The sequence below is a fragment of the Equus caballus genome, chromosome 7 (assembly GCF_041296265.1).
Source record: "Equus caballus isolate H_3958 breed thoroughbred chromosome 7, TB-T2T, whole genome shotgun sequence".
NCBI lineage: Eukaryota > Metazoa > Chordata > Mammalia > Perissodactyla > Equidae > Equus > Equus caballus.
Window position 1 is genome coordinate 83,683,182 of NC_091690.1, and position 22,284 is coordinate 83,705,465.

The 22,284-nt window shown below is 47.2% G+C and overlaps 1 protein-coding gene across 1 annotated transcript in view; it reads left to right on the top strand.

The window, feature by feature from the left end:
• The first annotated feature begins 621 nt into the window (after positions 1-621).
• Positions 622-22,284, top strand: part of PARVA (parvin alpha) — a 146,595-nt gene continuing 124,932 nt past the window's right edge. Inside the window, exon 1 of the mRNA XM_023646063.2 lies at positions 622-988. Coding sequence (XP_023501831.1) covers positions 853-988 — 136 coding nt within the window. The 5' untranslated portion in view covers positions 622-852. The remainder of the gene's footprint in view (positions 989-22,284) is intronic.

The following is a 22,284-nucleotide window of genomic DNA, read 5'->3' on the forward strand; positions in this document are numbered from 1 at the left end:
CCGAATGAGTCTGGTCATCACTCTGTTGCTTTTATGTAGGTGGCATAAGTTTGGGAGGGGGTGGTCTCACAGGAGCCCATGGTGGTACCTTCCAACTCGTTTCCACCAGCATTTGGGATCCTCCTTTGCACAAGTCATTGAGCTCCAAGAAACTGGGGTGTTTGTAAGAAGCAGCAGCCTAGGCCCTGCGCTCGTGGACTTAAACTTCTCGGTCTTGGATGGGGGTGAAGAGGAGGTTGACAGCCAGGGAGAGGGGCAGGAACAGTTGGATGTGCCCCGCTCATGGGGCCTGAACCCATTTTGGTTCACTGTTTCTTCCCAGAGCTGGCTCGCTCTCTTTTGTGGGCACAAGACATGGGCCTCACAGCTGTCCAGGTGGAAATCAACGAGAGGGAAGAGCGAGCTCCTCACCAGCAGCCGGGGCCAAGGCACTGGGAGACGGAGGAGCAGGTGGGTTCGGTCCAGCAATGACTGAACCCCCATTTGTGCCCGGATCTGTGCTGGGTGCAGAGCCAGGGAAAGGAGGCTCCCCAGCTGGAGGGTCACCACCCAGAAACAGATCAGACCCCGCGTCCTGCAAGGGGCAGATGGGGCATCCTCCCGGCTCGGGCGGGCAGCCGCGGGGCGCGGGGCGCAGGCCCGGCCGGGGCGAGGGCCCGGAGCGCGCAGCTCCTGCCGGGCGGAGGGCGGCGCGAGGGAGGGAGAGAGGGAAGGGAAAGGCGAGCGCGAGCTGCCTCAAATGCTTGGAATAATTCCGCTTCCGTTTGGAAAGCCGCAGCCTCCGTCCCGCCGCCGCGCCCGCCCAGCGCCAGCTCCGCGTCCCCACCGGCCCGCGCTGCCCGCTCCGCCGCCATGGCCACCTCCCCGCAGAAGTCGCCCTCTGTCCCCAAGTCCCCCACTCCCAAGTCGCCCCCGTCCCGGAAGAAAGATGACTCCTTCTTGGGGAAACTCGGAGGGACCCTGGCCCGGAGGAAGAAAGCCAAGGAGGGTGAGTGCGGCCGGGCCAGCGAGCGGCGGGGGCCGGGGCCGAGGGGCCGGGGGAGAGCGGGGCCGGGCGGGAGCGCGCGCGGGTGCCGGGGGCGGAGGCGGGTGGCGGCGGTGGCGCGAGCGCGCGCTTCCCGGTAACCTGGTGCCGCGGCCGTGCGCGCCCCGCGGCCCCGTCGCCCTGCTTGTGGTCGGCCCGCGCTGCGCTCCGGGCCTGGGCGCTCTGGTGGCGCAGCCGGGGACTGGGACCAGGCGACGCCCGCGCTGGGCCTGGCGGCTCCGCGTGGCCCGAGGGCCGAGGAGGCGGCGGCGTCCTCCCCTAGGCCCCGAGTCCCCGCCTCTCCGCGCCCGTAGGCTGGCATTTCCCGAGTTAGTGCAGAAACTTTTCTGGGCGCCGTCAGTCTCACTCTTCGCCTTCATTGGTCTTTGCCATCACGTCGTTTCCTAGACCTGCTGAAGTCCAGATGCAGCGGTGGCCTCTTTGATCTTTTGTCCATTCCCAGGGCCCGGCAGGGCTCTATTAATGAGTAGATTAACATCAAATGCTTGTTGAGTGAATGAGTGAAAAGCTGGCTTTCCTAGTGGTCCCACCGTGTAATAAATGATCAACTGGCACCCAAGGGGAAAACCTGGATTAGACACACACACTTAGCATCATGGCTGCGACCCTTCTGTGAACTCAGGAGCTGAGGGCTCCTGCAAAAACCATTTCCTTTTTCCCACCGGGGTGAATTGAGGCGATCTTAGTTTTTTCCAGGACAGTCTGCCTGTAAAATATTTGGTCTCTTGGGCAGATTTCACATCCTGGTTTTTGGTTTGAAAAACGAGATCTCACTTCTGAAGACGCATTAGTGATAGATGTGTAGAGGTTGTTTGGTTAAGAAAAATTTTTTCCATAGTTTCAGTGATTTGGGAATAACCCTTCTGAAGGCCGTGATGCTGAGAGGGAAAACAAGTTTCACGTTCTGAGTTATCCTAAAGCGTAAGTTCTTTTAACTTCAGTGTTGAGAATCACCAAACTTCACGCAAAGAACTAGACTTCTGTTCTCTGTTTTGATGTGAAAAGCAGCAAAACACATCCCCCAAAATGTTTTCCCCCAGTGTGGTTATTTTGGTAAAGCATTGTCTGAGTAGAGTGCTTTGGTACCAAATCATGAAATCCTGGCTTGGAAAGTCCTTTTCTAGACTCCCTTTCTAATTTTCCCTACAGTATTCCTGATACAGGCTCTCTGGCTTCAGACTGGGCAACTCAGAATTTCTGAAGCTCGTGTCCTACCAGGAGAGCTCACCCCACCTTTGCCAACTCTTTAGAAAAGTTTACTTTATAGTAAAAGTAAAAAGCTGGTGTCTCTGTATCTACTGTTATTCTATTCATGGAACCAGGAGAATGAGTCTAAGGGTGGCCCTTCATTTTGTTGGTGTGGACAGCCTGCTTCCTGGAGTCTTCCCTTCACCAGCCGAAACATCCTCTTTTCTGGTAGCTGGGCCGCATAGACATGATTTTTTGGCCCGTCGGCATCCTGACTCTCCAGTTTTGGTCAGGGTTCCTGCAGGAAACAGAGGTCAATTTAGTTGGGATTTTGAAAATAATGTCAATGAAGGGACTATTTACAGAGGTGTGGCCAGGGTTAAGGGAACCCAGAAGGAATGATCAGGAACCTTCAGGCTAACAGCGGACGGGGGAAGCTGTTACCACCCCAAGACCCGAAGGGACAAGGGGACCCATTGAGTGTAACAGGAACCCATTGAGAGCTGGCGCTGTGGCAGGCGGGCTGCCTGACGGGAACTGTAGCTGCAGAGGGGCATAGCCTCTGTGGGAAACGTGCGGGTGGACAAGGGGGACAGTGGCACAACAGGGACTCTGCGTGTTCCCTCTCTCTTCTTAACCTTGAATCTCTTGTTGGCGTTTCCCATTGGCTGGACCCAGTGGGAAGTCACAGGGACAAGGGCATCTGGGTGATGCATTATGAAGGGGTCAGCTCCCTTAGGGCACAGAGCAGTGCGGGAGTAGATTGTAGTCAGGGAGGGGGCTTGGAGAATAACTGGCAGACCCTCTCAAAGTGAGCTGCCCAGAGGTCAGCATAGTGCATAGCAGCCCAGTCCAGCCAGCACAGGTGAGAACAGGACTGTCACCTCCTTTGTTCTGGCATAGACACCATGTTCTCTGAACGCAGCTAAGCTGCTTTTCTTTATTCTTCTGCCAGCTGCGTCACACTGTTATCTCTCATGGCGCCTGCTATCTGCTTACTCGAAGACATTTTTTGTTTGTTGCTCCTAAGCCATTTCCTTCGCCATCTCAGATTTCCTCCGTTGGGTTTTTGAAACCAAGTGCAAGATCTTATTTTCATCTTTGTTAAACTTAACTGCTAAGTCCTGATTGTGTCGTTCAGTCCATGAGCTGATCCGGGGGATGTAAGTGGGTGAGTTGAAGAGCACGTGCTTTTTCTAATGGGGCCCACCGTCACCCAGCTCCAGCTGCTCGCTGCTGCCCGTGGTGGTTCTGTGAGCCCAAAGAAGGCAGTGGGGTTGGTCTGAAATGACTTGCTCTTGGTGAGTGTGTGCTGGGTCTCAGGAATCAAAGGCGCACTAACCATCACTTCAGTAACAGTATGGCTAGATCTTGCTCTGGATCCTGCAGAAATGTCCTAGCAGAACCTGCATAAATGTCTAGTGTCCTAGAACCTCCCATTCTTCATGATTCCTCAAGATTGCTGACATCGGTCTGTCCGCAGATTATCTCCGTGCTTTGGCATAGAATTCTCCTGGGCCCGACGACTACCGTTCATTCCTCTGAGACCTGTTGTGTCCCACTGTAGGACCCAAAGATTGGAAAAGCAGTAATACACGTTAGTTAGAATATTTAGGTCAATAATTTCATATAAAAATATATCTTCCTAAGAATTCCTACTATATGCATCATAGAATGACTTCGTCTCATAAAAATACATTAAAATTAGTCATCACTTCCTGTGTTTTCATAAGAAAAAATAGTGTTAGGCAAGAGAGACTAGAGATTAAAAGCATCGTCTTGGCACCAGACACATTTGGGTTTGATTTCTGGTCTGGCCCCTTATTTATTGCCATGACTTAGGACAAGTTCTTTAATCCCTCCAAGCTTCTGTTTTTTCCTCTATAAAACGGGAATAAAAACTTCTTCCTTACTTGGAGGTTTTGAGGCTTAATTGAGATGATGTATGTAATGTGCATAGCATGGTGTGAATAATGGTAGCTGTTAAGAATGACAGCTCAGTTTTAAATAGTCTTTCAATTTTGAAATTGTCTTTTCGTTATGGACTGCAGAAGATTCCACAGGTTCTGCAAATAGCCTGTGGCGCACGACTGTGTGAAGCCCTGGTAGCACTATTTTGTTCCTTTAGAAATTAGGGATCTTTCTTTGCAAGTCAGATCCTCTTCTTTCCCAAGATGTCCCATTTCAGCATTTTGAAATATCTGGGCCCATTCTCATGAGCTGTGGCTGAGTGGCTTTTGCTTTTCTCTATGGATCTTCTCTTTTTGGATTTCCAGTCCCCATTTACACTGCACATGGCCCTCCTGTGTAGGTTCTTAGATGAGTCTTTCAGGGTCTCCTTGCCAAAGAGTCACTTTTCATCTTTCTTCCTCAAGACCTGCTCTTTCCAGGAACCGCACCTTGAATTGTATCTGCCAGCTGAAGGCACCCCAAATCAGGGCAGCAGCAAGGGTCATTCCCATCATTTACCCACTGATTTAAGTTATATCTGTGAGAGTTTTACGTTTTGTCCATGTCCATGCCTGAAGTGTACAATGAAGGCTTTACCTTAATAATTCTTAGAGTAATAATAAGACTGACCTCTTTGGTTCTCGCTGGCTGTCCAGTGTTGCTGGGGAAAATCCCCAAACCCTGTAACAGATGTAAGATTTCTAGAGTGAGCAGAGCCCTCAGCACTGCTGAGCAGTCCTTCTCTTCTCTCCTAATCAGCTTGCATTCTCATTTCCAAAGTGCCTTGTTCATACCCTTACCACTCAAGCTCTGCCCAGACCTTGAGACAGAAAATTGAGTGCCAGGGATGCGCTTGTTCAAATTCCCTTTGCTGTTAGTGCCCCCTGTATCTACTTCCATGCTTCCCTGCTGCCTTCCTGCCCTAGTCCGTTGCAAAAGATCCCATCTCCCCTTGCTTATGAGGCCATCATTTCTGCTGGCCTGGCATAGCCAGATAGCCTTTCTCATGCTGCTCAATCCCCCTAACATTCTGCAGATACGCTCGGGTCTTTCCCAGTTGTAGAAAATATCTGAGGCTGGTTTCCTCTTAAGCTACTCACCAGAGGTCCTGAAAGAGTTGTGTGTCCTGGCTTCCCTTTTCTCATCTCCTAGTCACTTCCCGATCCACTATTCCCATTCTTCCACCAATTATGTATTGAGTGCCTACCATGTGCGGGCACTGTACTCAGTCCTGGGATACAGCAAGGAAAAAAACCAGACAAAACCTCTGCCCTCATGGAGCCTACAGTCTAGTGGAGGAGACAGGTAACAGACAAGATAAATTAGTAAAATGTGTGTGTTTTGTTAGAGTGGTAAGGGCTATAGAGTGAAATAAAGCAGGAAAAGGGGAAACAGAACGTTGTGCGATGAAGGGTGGTTGGCAGTGTTAAGTGGGATGATTAGAGAAGACCTCACTGAGAAGGGGATTTGAGTAAAGACCTGAAGGAAGTGAAGGAGAGAGCCAGATGTGTATCTGGGAGAATATGGCAGGCAGAAGGAATGGTGAATTCCAAGGCCCTGAGGTAGGAGTGGACCTGGTGTGTTGAGGACCAGCAGGGAGGTCGCTGTGACTGGAAGAGGGGGTGAGGACAATTGTGGAAGGTGGTGAGGTCTCAGGGTAATTAGGTAGGGTGGGGGCAGGTTGTGTAGGGCCCCAGAGGCCATTGTAAGACTTGGGCCTTTCCTCAGAGTGGGATGGGTGGGTTTTGGAGGATTTTGTGCAGAGGAATAACACAGTCTCACTTCTGTTTTAACAGGATCACTCTGATGGTGTTAAGTGACTGAGGGGGGCAAGGGTGGAAGCAGGGAGAAGAGCTAGGAGGCTGCTGTGATGATCCAGGTGAGAGATGGTGGTGGTCTGGAGCTGAGTGGTAGCAGTGGCGGGGGACGAGCATTGAATTCTGGATATAGTTTGAAAGGATAGCAGATAGGATTTACTGGAAGACTGGATGGAAGATGAGAGAGTCGAATCACGATGACTTCAGGGTTTTTGGTTTGAACAACTGGAAAGATGGAACTGAGTTTAACTGAGATGGAGAATCTGCAGGAAGAGCTGGTTTTGGGAGAAAGAGGAGGAACTCACTTTTGGACCTGTTTAATTAGAGGCACCTACTGGACTTCCCAATGGCGGTGTTGAGTTGGCAGTTGGTTTTAGGAGCCTGGTTCTGGGGAGGGGTCTGGGCTGGAGATGCATCAGTGCGGAGGCATAGTTACAGCCATGAGACTGGATGGGATCATCAGGGAAGGGAGCATGGATGGAAAGTAGAAGAGTCCAGGGACTGAGCCCTATGGCATTCCAACATTTAGAAATTGGGAGATGAAGAAGGACCAGCAAGAGAGGCTGAAAAGGGGTGGCAAGTGTGATAGGAGGAAACCGGAGAGTGTGGAATCCTGGAAGCCACCTGGAGAATCCATTCTGTTCCCACTGTTTGTGCTTCGCTGGCTGAGGCCTCCAAATGCACTGTTCCTTTTTCAGTCCTCATTCCACTTGGGCTTTTGGTGGCATTTGGATTATTTAACTTTTTCTTTTCCTTAAAATTTTCTTCTCCCTTGACCTTATCCCCGCTGAATTGTTCCCTATGTCTCTGACAACTCTTTGTCAGACTCCTCAGGCTTTTCTTGTCTGTTTTCCCCCTCATGAGCATTTCCTGGGGTTCTGACCTCACCAGCTTTGTCCTCTGTTTTTATTTTACCCATGGATTATCTCACCTACTCCCATGGCTTCAATGACCACCCACCCATTGAAGATTCCCGAATCCAGATCCCAAATTCAGATCTTTCACCTATATCCACATACATCCTTCCACCATCTCCTGGATGTGTCACAAGGTCCTCAAACTCAGCATGCCGTTGATGGAATCATTATTAGTTCCATTTGCTGAAATCTGCTTCTCCTCTCCCACCGTCCCACCAGCTGCCTAAAGTAGAAGGGTGCAGTCATCCTATATTTCAGAGATCGGCAACTTTTTCTTAAAGGGTGAGATAGTAAACATTTTAGACTTTCTTGGCCCTGCGGCCTCTCCTCAGCTCCAGCCTTGTTGCCATAGATGATAGGCAGATGAAGGAACATGTCCGTGTTCCAGTAAAGCTTTAGTTATGGACACTGAAATTTGAATTTCACGTAATTTTTATGTGTCACAAAATATTCTTTTGTTCTTTTTCAGCCATTTAAGAATGTGAAAACCATTCTTAAAGCTCGGGCTGAACAGGAATAGATGGCAGGCTGGATGTGGTCGTGGCCAGTAGCTTGCCCACCCCTTCTCCGTTTTATCCCCCACGTTAAATCATCTCTCATGAAGTCCTGCTGGTTCTGGCTTCTAAATATCACTGCCTTGACTCAGGCCTTGCGAGTACTACTCGTCTTCTTGAGATTGTTTATTTTTTAAAATTTGACCATCTTTATTTTCCACCTGAAATATTGCAGTATCTACCCCATTGGTCTCCCTATCTCTGGTCCTTTTTTCTTCAATCCACCCTTCATCCTTTGCCAATATGGCATTTTTTTTAAACACAAAGATAACGTCTCCCCAGGACAAACTTCTTAGCATGACATTTAAGACTTTTGCAATGGCTCCTTTATCTACGCTTTTGGTCTAGTCTCCTCTATTTCTCTTTTGAGAAGCCTCCATTTTAACCACACCAAACTGCTCTTCATTCCCCAAACATGTCATGTCCTTTCACATGTTTAAGCTTTATGCATGCTCTTCCATCTTTCTGGAATGACCCTCGTCCCTTCTCTATACAGCAAAGCACTGTTCAATCAGATATCCCCTTCTGCTTGATGCCTTTTTTGCTCCCCAGGAAGAGTGAGACGCCTCCTTCTCTGTGCTCCCACACCACCTTGTCCATACCTCTGTTGTAGCACTGGCCACATTGCATTGCAGCCATATGTGGGTGTGCAAGTCACACACTATGGTGAAAGCTTTCCTGTTGAGCATGATATTTAACACATAATGGTATTGGAGTTGCTGTGAATGAATTTCCCCGTCTTTACCTTGGTGCAAATAGCCTACCACCAACTGGTTGTGTAATCTTAGACAAGTCTCTTCGCCTTTGCCCATTTCTAACATCCGCAGATTAGGCTAAATAACCTCTTAGGCCTTGCAGCTCTGGTATTCTATGATTTCTGAGCTCTCATTTCACCAGGCTTCTCTCAAATTCAGTTTTATTGTCTGTGTAGTGTGGTCTGGGAATGACATCATCTCAAAGACCTCTTTCTTTCCTCCACTAATGAAGGCACCTCTGTGTCGGGAGCAGGAGATGGAAACCGGGATAAGTGGGCCCCGACCCAAGGACACCTCCATATTAGGAATCGGGCTCCTTGTCTCCTGGAATATCTCTATTTGGTTAACAAGCGCAGCTCGTAATTACGTCTTAGCCATTAGTACTGGAGAAGAGATGAAATCCTCGTGTAAACATTTGTAAGCATCTAAAATCTCCACTCACTGTCATGGAGAAAGGAACACGTTTCTGGAAAGCCCTGCAACAATTTCAGTAATAAAAGACTTTAAAAAATACTTTAAAAATAACAAAAGCAAAATACTTTTGAAAAAGATGTAAACATTCTGTTAAGTTTTCAGTCTGTTCTGCAGCCTGCCGTCAGTAGGAAATCCAAATGAGGGCTGGCCAGAGGACCGAGGTGGCCTCAGCCCTGCCCTTTGGTTTCCCCGTGGCCTCCAGGAGGACAGGAGTTGTGTCTGTTCTGCTCCCATTTGTCTCCTGGGTGCCTAGACAGCACCAGCCACTTCACAGGTGCTCTGCAAAATGGTTAATGAACGGGCTGCATCAGCAATGGGCATCTTATTCCCACTGAGGGTGTCCCCAGGTTACTTCAAACTCTGTTCTAACCTCAGATAACTCTTCTGGTCCCCTGATTCCACCCAGGCCTCGACTTCTGGCCCCATGTGTACGTGTGTGTGTGTGTGTGTGTGTGTCTTACGAAACAGGCTTCTCCTCCCCCTAGGAATCTCTCCACCCTTTGTGAGAAGACATTACCACTTAACCCTATTATTTGACAAACACAGAAAGGGCCCTGAGACTGGAGGCTTGGGTCCTGGAATCTGTGGGCACTGACTGTGCAGGGTGGCAGTGAACACCCAGGGAGGCCCACTGGTCAAGGGTGGGGACCAGTATTCTTTGTTTTCATCCAGAAAAACTTGCTTTGTGGCGACGGCACTGCACATATCACATTAGAGTGCTTAAATGAAGGGGAAACCGAGGTGAAGTAGCCTGTTTGCGAGGCTTGGGGGAGACGAGAGACGTGTGCAGACTGCAACTCTGCAAGAGAGATTCAGAATTCCTTTAATTCCCCAGAGTCAGCCATTCCCCCTCCCTCGCACCCCTTCTTGCCTGGCTCAGCTTCATTTACTAAGCAGAGAGTGAAGGAAATCTGAACATCTGCCAGAGCAGGGCCACTATCGTCACTCCTCATCAAGAGAGCTCCATCACTGCAGCTCTCCCCACCTGAACCCATCAAGAAAAAGAACCTTCCAGAAGGAGAGAGAGGGCCCAATGCCACCCTTGCGCTGAGCTTTGCCTCTATCTGTTCCTTGTGGCTGCTTCATTTTCCTTCAGGCCTGGGAGAAATGTTTGCCTGGCGTGTGGATCATTATGGGACTGCCCTAAACTCTGGTTCTACTAGCTTTTACTAAGTGGTAATTCTCGTTGCTTTGCACATGACAGCCTGACAAAGCCTTCAACAAACCAACTTTGTGACTAGTGTCGTTGTCTTCCCTTCAGGCCAGCCTTAGGGAAACGTTAGGCTGTGGATGGAAGAAGCAGTGAACTTAATCAGTTTCAAGAGAAATATTCTTAACTACTGCACACGCTCTTGGAGGAATGAAGCATGTACCAAATCACTTAGCATCTAATTTTTTTAATAAAAGGGTTTTTTTCTTCCCCATTATAAAACTAACCCATGCGTATGGGATTTATGGGAAAATAGAGCAAACAATCTTGCAGAGTTCCAACTTCCAAAGGCAATCACTGGTAGAATTTGGGTTTATTTCTTTCTATTCTTTTTTCTTCATTATAACTTTTTTCTTTTTTATAATTGTGAGTATACCATATGTATTATATAGATAAAACTTCTGTATCTTTTTTCATTTATTATTATGGTGTAAATATTTTTCATATTATTACCAATCTTATTAAATGTACTTTTTATAGGTGTATAATATTCCATTGAGTGAATGCCCTAATGTTTACCTAACCGTTTCTTTTGGTCCTCTTTATAGTTTTCTAGAAATAATGCTGCCTAAAGTTTTTTTTTAATATTCAGAATAATTTCCTTTGCAAGCCCTGGAAGTGCAATTACAGGATCAAAGGGCGACAGTTGGCTTGCTTATCATCAATACTTTACTACTGACAACCAAGGAGACATTGCCACCATCTGGGTGGTCTTCCTGGTAGATGGTTTGAAAGTAAAACCAACACTGTTAGGCTGGAAGTTTCTGTCTGCTCCTGGCTGGTGGGCCCAGGTCACTGGGGGATGGGGTCGGGTGGGAGGAGGATGCGTCAGGGGAGCACAACTTTCCAGCCTGGCCAGGAACATGTTCAAAGTCAGCTCTACTGCAGGCAGTCTTTAGTTCACAACATTCTCTTATAGTCACCCTTCCATCAATATATGGCCTGGTGTGTCACCCCCAGTGCCTGTTCTTCCTTCTAACAGGGCCCAGGGTGTGGCCCCCTTGGGACTAGTCATCCTTGAAGCTCTCCTGGGAGTCATAGCTACTGCCCCTGTCCCCTTCTGAGTTCTCACCACTCCCATGTGAGACCCAGTGGAGGTTTGGTCAAGAAGTCCCTCCTTCCCTTAATCATTTCCTCCCCACCTCCAAACTTCTGAACTCTTGGACTTGCCCTGGAACTTGGTAACCACAGACAAATGAGAGGGACTCCCAAGGCAGTGGGCTATGTGCTACGGCAGAGAAATCTAGGTGACGGGCTTGAGGGACCCCTTAGGAGACGTGGTGCTTTCAAGCTGGGTCTTCAAGCCCGAGGAAGGACTCCCCCAGGCTGACAAGAGAAGGGACAGGATTTGGGAGCCTTCTGTATTTCAGTTGGATTTGACAGAGTGGGCTGGCCTGGGCTGGGCTGATGCCTCAGGGGCTCAGGTTCCTCAACCTGTATTAGGAGGCAGGAGGCAGGTGTCTCAGTTCATCTCCTGAGAATGGATCTGAGCTAGTTGGAGCATGTAATTATCACACCCGGCACCCCAGGGAGTATTTCTGGGGAGTCAGTCATGGAGGCAGACGCCTCCATGGGAGTGATGTGTCAAGGGCATTTATTTCACTGTTGAATCATGTCCCATTCTCTTCACTCATTCCCTTATCTCTTTTAAAATCCAGAGGCAACTCCTCTCTTCTCTGCTGTGAGAAACACAGCCTGACATGGAGGAGCTGCGGATGATGCTCTTCATGAAAAGGCAGCAGATCTCCTGGGGGTGATGATGTTGGACTAGAAAGAGGCAAGGCTGCCGGCCTGCTTCTGCTCCCTCGGTGACGTAAACCCAGGTCACAGGGCTCCTGATTACACCAAGGGGCTCGATGGAGCAGGCTCTGCTCTTGTTTCTTTCCAGGATACAGTCATCGGTAGAATAATTAATCTGCCAATTGAAAGATTATGTTGACTTTGCAATTCAAAACAATTGTTCTTATAGCAGTTTTTGTCTTGGCCAACATGGCTTTGGCTGTGGGGCGTCCTGGGAGCCCCTGTGGGGAGGGGAAATGAGAGGGGAGTTCAGGAAGAGGTTCTGCAACCCCAAGCACCAAGGGTAGGGGGCAGGGCGTTCCAAGTCCGTTGAGGTGGCAGGATGCGGAGATTCTTGGCATCTGTTTGGTGTCTGAGTCCCGAATGAGGGAGGCTCATCCGAGTCCAGGTGGGATCTCAGGTTCAGGGTCTTGGGGATGGAAACTGGCAGAACTTAGCAGGCAAGTCAGAACCCCAGCTGAGTAGGTGAGGAGTGGGGACAGTCTCCGGTCTCAGTGTGGACTCGGGATTCACTGGCCCCACAGAATGGAGGTAGGTTGGGGAGGCTGCCAACGCCCACCCAGGAACCCTGGGTCCTGCCTCACTCACCGTCCTCTATACTCCAGGCTTGGAAATAAACTTTCCTGTCAGCGTGGACGATTTTCTTATTTACTGTAAGGCTGAGCTACCCATGGCTCCCAGCCCTGGTGGGGCAGACCTGAGGATAACAGGGAGTTAATAATATAGCTAAGAGAATCAGGGGCGGCAGAAACTGGCAGTTTTGATGCTGTTTGCAAAACACAGAAGGAGGGTAACACAGTTCCATTTTAAAGCAACTCAGGATCCAGGCAAGTCCTGAGGTAGCCACTTGCAAGGAGCGGCAACTGCGTCTTGGCTGAAGGTGGCAAGGCCTTTCTTGGTGGGCTCAGTAGCCCCTCCAGCTCATATCCATGTGCCTGGAGAACAGAACGATCCCTTCGCCTGCTTTTCCTCCATGCCTGTCATTATGGTAAATTACAAGGCTCCCGTGATGACTTGGGAGAGGCAGATTGATTTGTTCCTTCTGATTGTCACTGTGCTGGACTTGGCCAGGATGATGGGCACCCAGATTTCACACCTTGTAATGGTCCTGCCAGGGGTGGATGTTAGCACAATTGGGACTTGACACTTCAGTAAATCTGAGACATTCTGCTGCAGAGATCAAAGTTCAGAATTGCTTAAATTGGTGTTGGAGCAGGTGGGAAACAGGAGTCCAGGGCCATGAATTGCATAGGTAGCAATTGCCGTTCAGTTTGTAAGGCCTGAATGTCGGCTTTTCAAATGATAGGACATCAATTTAAGTCATTTGGGCTCCCAGCTACCTAGCCCTTTCAGTAACACTGGTTCTTGGAAGTGTGATTCATATCTAACGAATGCTCTTGTGTGGACGAAAGGAAAAAACCAACCTGCTTGTATCTCTGGGGTCGGTCAGTTATGTTTGCACAGGGTTGGTGTCATTGGGCTATCGGTTTTCACGGGAGTATGTATGACGATTTCATCTCCTACCTGGATGTGCCAGTAACTCCCCTGGCTACACTTCCAGCCGTGACCCCTTGCCTGAGCTTCAGACTCATTAGCATTTTTGTGTCATGGCACTGTCACTTGCAGACAGAGACGGACTTGGGTTTTAACACAGGGCACATCATTCTCAAGGCTTCTGACGAGGTGAGAATTTGCTCTGGTTTCTGATGACAGCTCAAGTCCAGAGGAGAGGTGGTCTGATCCATATGAAGGAGTGGGCCTTTTACAAAACATATTGCAGCTTTATTGAGATACAATTCACTCATTTAAACGGTATAATTCAATGGTTTTTAGTATACTCAAAGTTGTGTAACCATCGGCACAATCAATTTTAGAATACTTTTGTCACCCCAAAAAGAAATCCTGTACCCATTAGCAATCACTTCCCCTCCCCATTCGCTTACTCCCAAGTAACCACCAATCTGTATTCTGTCTTCGTAGATTTGCCTATTCCGGACGTTTCGTATAAATGGAATTATGCAGTAGGCGGTGCTTTGTGACTGGCTTTCTTCGCTTAGCATAATCTTTTCAAGGTTCATCCATGTTATAGCATGTATCAGTACTTCATTCCTTTTTATGACTGAAAAATATTATATGACTTTATCACATTTTGTTTATCCATTCATCAGGTAATGGACATTTGGCTTTTTTGCACTTTTTGGCTGTCATGAATAATGTGGCTATTAATTTTGGGGACATATGTTTTCATGTCTCTTGGCTGTATATCTAGGAGTGGGGTCATGTGGGAACTCTGTGGTTAACATTTTGAAGATTTGCTAGACTGTTTTCCCAAGGGACGGCACCGTTTTACACTCCCACCAGCAGTGTATGAGGGATCCAGTTTCTCCACATCCTCACCAACACTTGTCACTATCTGTCTTTTTGATTATGGCCTGCCCAGTGAGTGTGGAGTATATCTCATTGTGGTTCTCATTTGCATTTCCCTGATGGCCAGTGATGCTGAGCATGTTTTCATGTGTTTGTTTGGGCATTTGTAGATCTTCTTGGGCCCTGGTTTTTTAAATTCCATAGAGCTGGGTGCACATCTCCTCAGCCCTGCGCGTGATAAGAGCTCTGGCTGCTAACCCGGAAAGATGCACGCTGAGGAAGTCTCAGTCTCCCGTTTTTTCAATGCCAGCTGGGAGCACTGGAGACATGCTACATCTTGTACTAGCTGCATTTCATCTTGCAGAATGACTGTATTCCTGAAATATTTCCTGTTAAGCAATTGTCATAATCTTGTTATACCACTGACTTTCATTATTAAATTGGAAATTGTTTGGCTGGAATACAATTTTAGCCCCAAATTACAACAACAACAAAAAATTCATACCAAGAAAATAGCAAAGATTTAAAACTCGCACATTTCAGTGAAATGTGGGAATTTTTGGTGATATACTGTGACTTTTCAAATAATACTGCCAAGACCGCTGACAAAAACGTAAGTACATCAGAGGCAGGCTCTTATGCAGTGCTGTTATGGGTCAGGCAATCTAGTAGATGCTTTACGTATATTAACTTATTTGATCTTCCTAACAAGCCCATGAAATAGTTATTATTAGCATCTTTGCCCCTTTGCAGATGAGGAAAGTGAAGGACAGAGAGGTAACTTGCCCAAGGTCAAGGCTGGTGTCCTAGTTAAGGTAATACTAGCTGCTGTAACAGATAAGCCCCAAGTTCTCAGAAGCTTAACAAAATAAAAGTTTATTTCTTGCTTAGAACAGAACCCAGTGGCATCATTCTTGGTTGGATTGCCTTCCGCGTGATCATTTCATCTTATGGCTCTGCCTTCCTCCAGGTTCTTTGAGTCCTCACCAATTGATCAGTGGGTGAGAAAGAGAACGAGACTGCACTGGGAGGTTTATATGGGCCAGGCATAAACATGATGCATATCACTTCTGCTCACTTACCACCAGCCAGAACTCAGTTATGTGGCGAGACCTGCCTGCAAGAGAGGCTGAGAAACGTGGTTGCCTTCCCAGAGGGAGAGGAAAGGAGCTTTGGCAAATACGTGCGTCCTTTTGCTAGCTAGTGGAAGACATGGGATTTGAACCCTGGCAGTCTGGCTCCAGAGACTTGCTCTTGACTAGGACATTCTACCACCTCTCTGTGAACAGTGGCTCAAAGTCCGAGAAAATTGTGGAGAGCACAGGTTTTGATTCAGTTTTCTCCCGCATTTGGTTGCCTGGATGCTGTCCTTGGGATTCTGTTGGAGTCACTATCTCTCGGGAAAGAATAACAACGGGAACTAAGATTGAGTGAGTGTTCGCGCGCTGTGCCAGCTACTGTTCTGTCCATCTTACCTCTTCTGTTTCATTTCATTCTCACAATAACCCCGTGAGATGGGGAGTTATTATTATTCCCACTTTCCAGGAGAGGAAGCTGAAGCAGAGCTTGGTTGCTATCCAAGGCCATTCAAGCTGGAGTTGTCTCTGGGCTTCGGACGCCCTCACTGTGAAACCACTGTGCTTGGGGCGGAGCTGGGGGGTGGGGGTGGGGTTGAAGGGAAAAGGAGAGAAGATGAGAGAGCCAGAGCCACCACAGGTACGATTCAAAACCCAGCCAGACCTTCGTTGGGACCCTGCTTCAACCAAATCAACTTCTAGAAGTTATTTACGTGACAGTCAGGAAGATGACAACACTCAGTGGGGATCCGATGACTTTGAGGAATCATTGTTAACTTGGAGGCTATGAGAATGGTGGTGTGGTTCTGTTAAAAAGAAAATAGTCCTTATCTTTTCCAGATACATTCTAGAATGTTTATGGATGACATGATAAAACGTCTAGGATTTGCTTCAAATCATGCAGTGTAGGGGTTGAGGTGGAGATGGGAAAAAAGCGGCCGCGAGTTGCTCGTTATTGTAGAAGGGTGGTGGGTACACGGAGGATTGTGGTACTAGTCTGTTGCTTTGGGGTATATTTGGAAATGTCTAGAATAGTCATAATAAAAAGAGAAGACTTTAGTGGATGGACTTTCTGTGGCCCCCTGGATGGTGAATGAAGGGAAGGGGGGTGGGCTCAGAGCACAGGGCAAGATTGCTGAAGAACAGCTGAGCGGCCTGGAGGGTTTTGTGACGCCGGTCTGCAGGGACCCTTCGGGAACCATAGGCTGGTTTTTGGGTTCTGAGTCTGCGATAGTCCTGGAGGCAGCGTTTAGTGCCTGGAGAACTGAGCGCCTGCAGATGAGCGCTGGGGCCTCCACAAGGCAGAAGCACAGGCTTCCTGGGTGAGGGGGAGACTGAGCCAAGGCCTGGCTCTGCCCTGGCCAAGTGGCCTCAGCACAGGCTGGTTGTGCAACCCGTGACGAATATCTTGCTGAAAGGTACAGCACGGCGCCAGGCCTCAGCTGCGCTTTAATTAAACAGTGAAAATCCATCAAAGACTCAGCCTCCTCAGCCGGCCAGTGCGCCTGAGTCCCAGGTGAAGCCAGCTCTCGACTGGCCTCGGGCCAGGAGGAAGGTGGGCTGCCGGCCCTCCCAAGGCCCTGCCTAAAACCAACAGCCGACACCCGCGCGGCAGCCCCGCTTCGACCCGATGCAAATGAAGCCTGGCATTTGGACATGGGATTAAGTGTCCTAACCCAATATACTAGAGGCAGGATCAGAACAATTAAAAACCCTGATTTCCTCCTCAGATTGTTGGAGTATATATGAATATAAGTTTTTCAGTTCACTTTTAAAACTCAGCGGGTTGAGAAAGGTGGGGGTCGGCTCGGCGGTGCTCTGAGCATCTTTTTCTATTTTTATACATGTCCAACATATGTGCCTGACATAGGGGCTTTCATTTATGATGTCACATTTAATCCTTGCAGTCACCCTGGGAAGTCCTGTCAGCCCCATTTTACAGATGAGGGCACTGAGGCTCAGAGAGGTGGAGTGCCTTGCCCAAGGTGTCTCAGCGACTCAGTGGTAGAGTAGCGATTTGAATCAGTTTCTTCGTACTAAAATCCAATGCTTTGCCCACTGTAACACAGCCGACTTTTCTGAATAGTGTTTATTTTTCACTCATCAATAATAATAGTTAACAACGATGAGTAAACAGTAGAATAGTAACTGTTTAATAGTTTACGGTTTCTCTCGTCCTAAAAGATGTTGGCACTTTTTCTAGTTTGTCCATTTGCTCAACAAACGTTTATGGAGAGGCTGCCTCCTGGGGAGGTTTCTGGGCTCTGGAGCCCACCAGACTGCCTGGTCCCACCCCACACTGGCTGTGTGACCTAGGACAAGTTCCTCTGCTCCCCGAGGCCCGGCTTCCTCATCTGCAACATGGGATGTTACTAGGCCCACCTCACAGGGTCGTCATGAAGAGGAAAGGAATTGGCACTTGCAAAGTGTTGAGAGTAGGGCCCGGCCCTCACGGGGCTTTCCATGAACACCTGCCCCTGGCGGACACTGTCCAGGCCCGAGAGAAAGAGCTGTGTCTTTGCTGTCATGGAACTGACCTCTTATGTTTCACCAGTTGATACTGTTGCTTCTGTTTTTAAGAAGCTGGCTAAAAATGTTGATGGTAAAAAATTTAAAGAGGCCCGAAATATAAACTGAAAAATAAGGGCCCCCTTCTACTTTCCCACCCACAGGCTTTTGAGATAATCTATAATCTATACAGATTTATATAAATAATATATGTAATATGTAATAAGAGGGTAGTGTCAGAAATACTCTGTTGTGCAAGTGTATGTACTTGTTTTGTTTTTATAAAACAGGAATATCATTGTAAAGAGTGTTCACCAGTGTATATTTTTCCACATACCTATTTGTCTTGAGTACCTTTCATATATGGATTTACCTCGGTTTTTAAACAACTTTATGCATTGTGTGGATGTGCCATAGTTAAATTTGGTCAGTTCCCTGTCAATGGACGTTTAAGTTTTTGTTGTGTTTTGCTGCTCCACACAACGCTGCATTAAACATGCTTGCAAACAAACACGAACATTCTGTACCTGTTTATTTGTACAATACGTTCTTAGAGGTGGAATTGCTGAGTCAAAAATTAGGTTTGAATTTTGTTGGAGATTACCAGACTGCTACTCAAAAAGGAAATACTAGGGAAGAAAAACGCCTACCCAAACTTTAACTCTTATTTCTTGTTAAGAATTGTCTTGAAAAGAGAAGGTGGAAATGGAAAGTTATCCAGATCTCTAATTTTAGTGAAAATGCTTTTCTTTGGCCACAGATTTTTAGACGTCAAATTCTCAGGTTCCTGTCTTCGGCACTTAGTACAGACAGAATGTTCTGGATTTCAAGGCAGAATCCTGTGTTCTTAACTGTCTCTCTACTCCCAGGCTCCCTGCCCCTGTTCTCTGAAGGAAGGATTTTGTTCTCTCCCTTCCACTTCCAGGATAAATATTTAGAGGTTTCACCTTCTTCTGGAATGGACACTCTTTGCTGCAGAGGGCCCGGATTTCTCCCTGGAGGGAAAAAAAATCACAGAAGAGCATCCCCAAGCGAATGTCTGAAGCCAGCATCTTGCTAAGCTTTCCACAGGCCCAGCAGCACAGGCCTCCCTGCCTCCCTCCAGGCCCGGAAACAGCTGGGTCCCGCCAGTGTCCTTCCTTCTGCCTCTGGTCCCCCTGGCAGGGAGAGATGGGGCTTGGTACCACACTGATTTCCTTTTAGGGGTGGCTGTTCCACCAACCCCCAGCCAACCAGGAGCAGAAAACCCAATGACGAAGATAATAAATCACGTCCAGGGACACGGCGAGGAGGGGGAGCCGAATGACTCATGAGCCCCTACATCCTCCTGCTGCATTCCAAGAGCTGCCTTCCTCGAGGCTTAGATCACTCCCTAAGAGCAACTCCAACCAGGCTGCGGAGGAAGGCCAGCTGCTGTTTTCTGGCCTGGGTGAGGGGGACCCGGTGAAGGCCCTCGCTGGAAACAAGTCCTGGATTTTTCTTTTGGACTGGTTTTTGAATAGGCTGGTGACCCGGCTCCCCTGGGAACAAGACACAGTGCCTTTCTGTTCCCAACGGCTTGCAGTCTAGCCTCCAGGGACTCCTGTCCTCCTGTGCCTAGATCAGTGCCCTGGTGAGAAACAGACCTAGGTGACCCTGGGCAAGTCACTTCCTTTCTCTGAACCTCAGTTTTCTGCTCTACAAAATGGGGATGAAAAGAACTTAGTATCAGTCTCTAGTGTTGTTAATAATTAATGAGCTGTTTCGTGTCAAGTGCTTGCATGGAACCTGGCATACATAAAGCGCTTAATATTACTTGATGTTAGTGCTACTATTTCCACCAATATTTCTTGACCCATTTTGCAAATAAAAAATTGGGTAGTGTGGTCTGGCTGTGGCTCCATGATTTATAATAATAATAGTAAACATTTATATGGAGCTTATCGTGTTCCAGGGCTGTACGTATGCTGACTCATTTAATTCTGCCAAACTCTGTGAGTAGCTGTGAGATAGGTTCCGTGATTATCCCCATTTTACGCATGGACAAACTGAGGCACAGAGAGGTGGAGAACCAGCCCATAGTTAGTAAATGGTGGGGCCAGGAGTCAAACCAGGTTGTCAGCTCTGGAATCTATTTTCCTAACCACTTTGTCATCCTGCCTTTCAGGATGCTGGTACATTTCTATAGGGAAGTTTTCCAAAGGTGTAGCACTCAAGTGATATTTATTTTCCTCTTTCTGCTGGCATTTAAAAAAATAAAATATGTTGGTTTTTCTTATAGCAATATAGCATTATAAAAAAATTTGGAAAATATAGAAGACGAAGATAAACATATTTATCTCCAGTGCTACGACCAAACCAGTGGTCTAGAGAAAGGGCCAGTTCTTTTTTATTTCCAATCCTTTGTGGGCTGTGATGTCCAACTGTGTGTGACTGCTGTACAGCTCGCATCACCTGTGACTCTCCATTCCAGTTTGCCAACACTCAGGCTGGTCTCTACTCTGTTCAATTAACTGTACATGATCCCATGGAACATGCACTTGGATGTCACAGCCATACCAAATTGCTGAAAGTTTCTAAATGCATACTATAAAATTGTTTCTTGTCGTGATAGACAGGTAACATGGTTCACAGACAGGCTGGTGTGTGAGCCACGCTCTGAGGAGCACTGACCTAGACAACGACTCTTTACACTTTACCACATTTACCCCCAGTACTCTTCTACATTTTTTTTGTTTATTTTTACTCTGTATCCACATTTCTTTTTCTCACTCTATTTCCTGTTACAGTGTTACTGTCAGTAACTCTTGAGCATAATCTTTAATGACTGTAACATAATGATAATATTCCATCTGGAAGATGCACCGTGGATTACCAACCCGTTCCCTCTATCATGGAGTTTGGTATGTTTCCAGTTATTTACCATGATGAAAATATGATGGTGAACAGTTTTAATATAATTATTTTTCCATTTTTATATTATTTCCATAGGGTAGATTTCCTAGAATGGAATTACTGGTCAAACCATAGGAAGCCTTTTCAATTGCTTGATAGATATTACCAAATTACTTTCTAAAAGGGATGTGCCAATATATGCTCCAAGGAGTGGTTTATGAGAATACCTGTTTAACTACATCTTTTTCTGCATTCATTGTTATAATTTAATTAATGGGAAAAACCTTAATTGTTTTTAATTTCTTTGATTACTGATGAGGTTCAGCATTTTCTGTGCATGTAGCCATTTGTATCTCCTCTTTTGTTTTTATACTCAGTTGGGCACTAGAGTAAAATTTTACTACTTTGAACAGATTTCAAACTACTTTAGACTGGAAGCCAAGTCAATCCATACATAAAGTCTGTCCATATTGACGTACGGTATCTCCGTTGTCTAGGTCTTTCCTCTTTTCTCTGCTGCCAGATTTGGGGGATGCTTTTATATGAGCTTGATGGTCCTCATCTTTAGAAAAGCATACCAACTACTATGCATTGATAATGTGCCAAGTACAGTCAGGCATCACTTAACGACGAGGATACTTCTGAGAAATGTGTCATTGGGCTATTTCGTCATTGTGCGATCATCATAGAGTGCACTTACACAAACCTACATGGTATAGCCTACTACTACACCTGGGCTATGTGGTACGAATCTTATGGGACCGCCATCATATGTATGGTCCGTCGTTGACTAGAACATCGTTATAAGGCACATGACTGTATATGGGACTGTTACAGTCTGAATCTTTGTGTTCCCCCAGAATTCATATGTTGAAATCCTAACCCCCAAGTGAAGGTGTTAATTGCTGGGGCCTTTGGGAGTTCACTGGGGAGACATTAGTGTCTTTATAAAAGAGGCTGCAGAGAGAGCCATTGCCCTCTTCCGCCATGTGAGGACACAGCGACAGGGTGCTGGCTATGAACCAGGAAGCGACCCTCACCAGGCACAATCATGCTGGCACCTTGATCTTGGACTTCCAGCCTCCAGAACTGGGAGAAACACGTTTCTGTTGTTTATAAGCCCCCTAGTCCATGGTATTTTGTTGTAGCCACCAGAACGGACTAAGAGGGTACTTTTCTTGAGTATTTTCAATTATTTCCTCAGCCATATATTTTTTTTTTGTATGATTTAGGTCTTTTTTTAAACATTGCATTCCAGCTTGAATTAATCGATTTCAAAACTACTGATCCATTGGAATTTCTGACATATTTTTGTTAATTATGGGGAAGGTAGGAAGAATTTTTGAAATCCGGATGATTTTAGGAAATTCTAGATGCCTGAACACAGGTATTTAACCGTATTCCTGTGTGCTGTCTTAGCAGTGAGGGCGCAATGAGGCCTGAGGAGCCACAAGGGCAGTTTGGGCTGGGGTCTGGCACTAAATGTGGATTCACACTTCCCTTAAAGGGATTCAGCGAGGGCTTGTTCGCTCTTTAATAACATTAGGAGATATTTATCAATAAGACAATGATTTCTCAGTATGCCCCAAAGTACACCCTTTCAAAGTGTACGCCGACAGCGAGTGGAGCAGTGGTGGTGGGATGAGGATATTCCCTTGCAGTTGGCTCCCACCTTAACAGCCTCAGGTCCCCTCCCTGTGCTGGTAGATATTTTTAAGCAATGCAAAAGGCCCTAATTGGAACCTATAC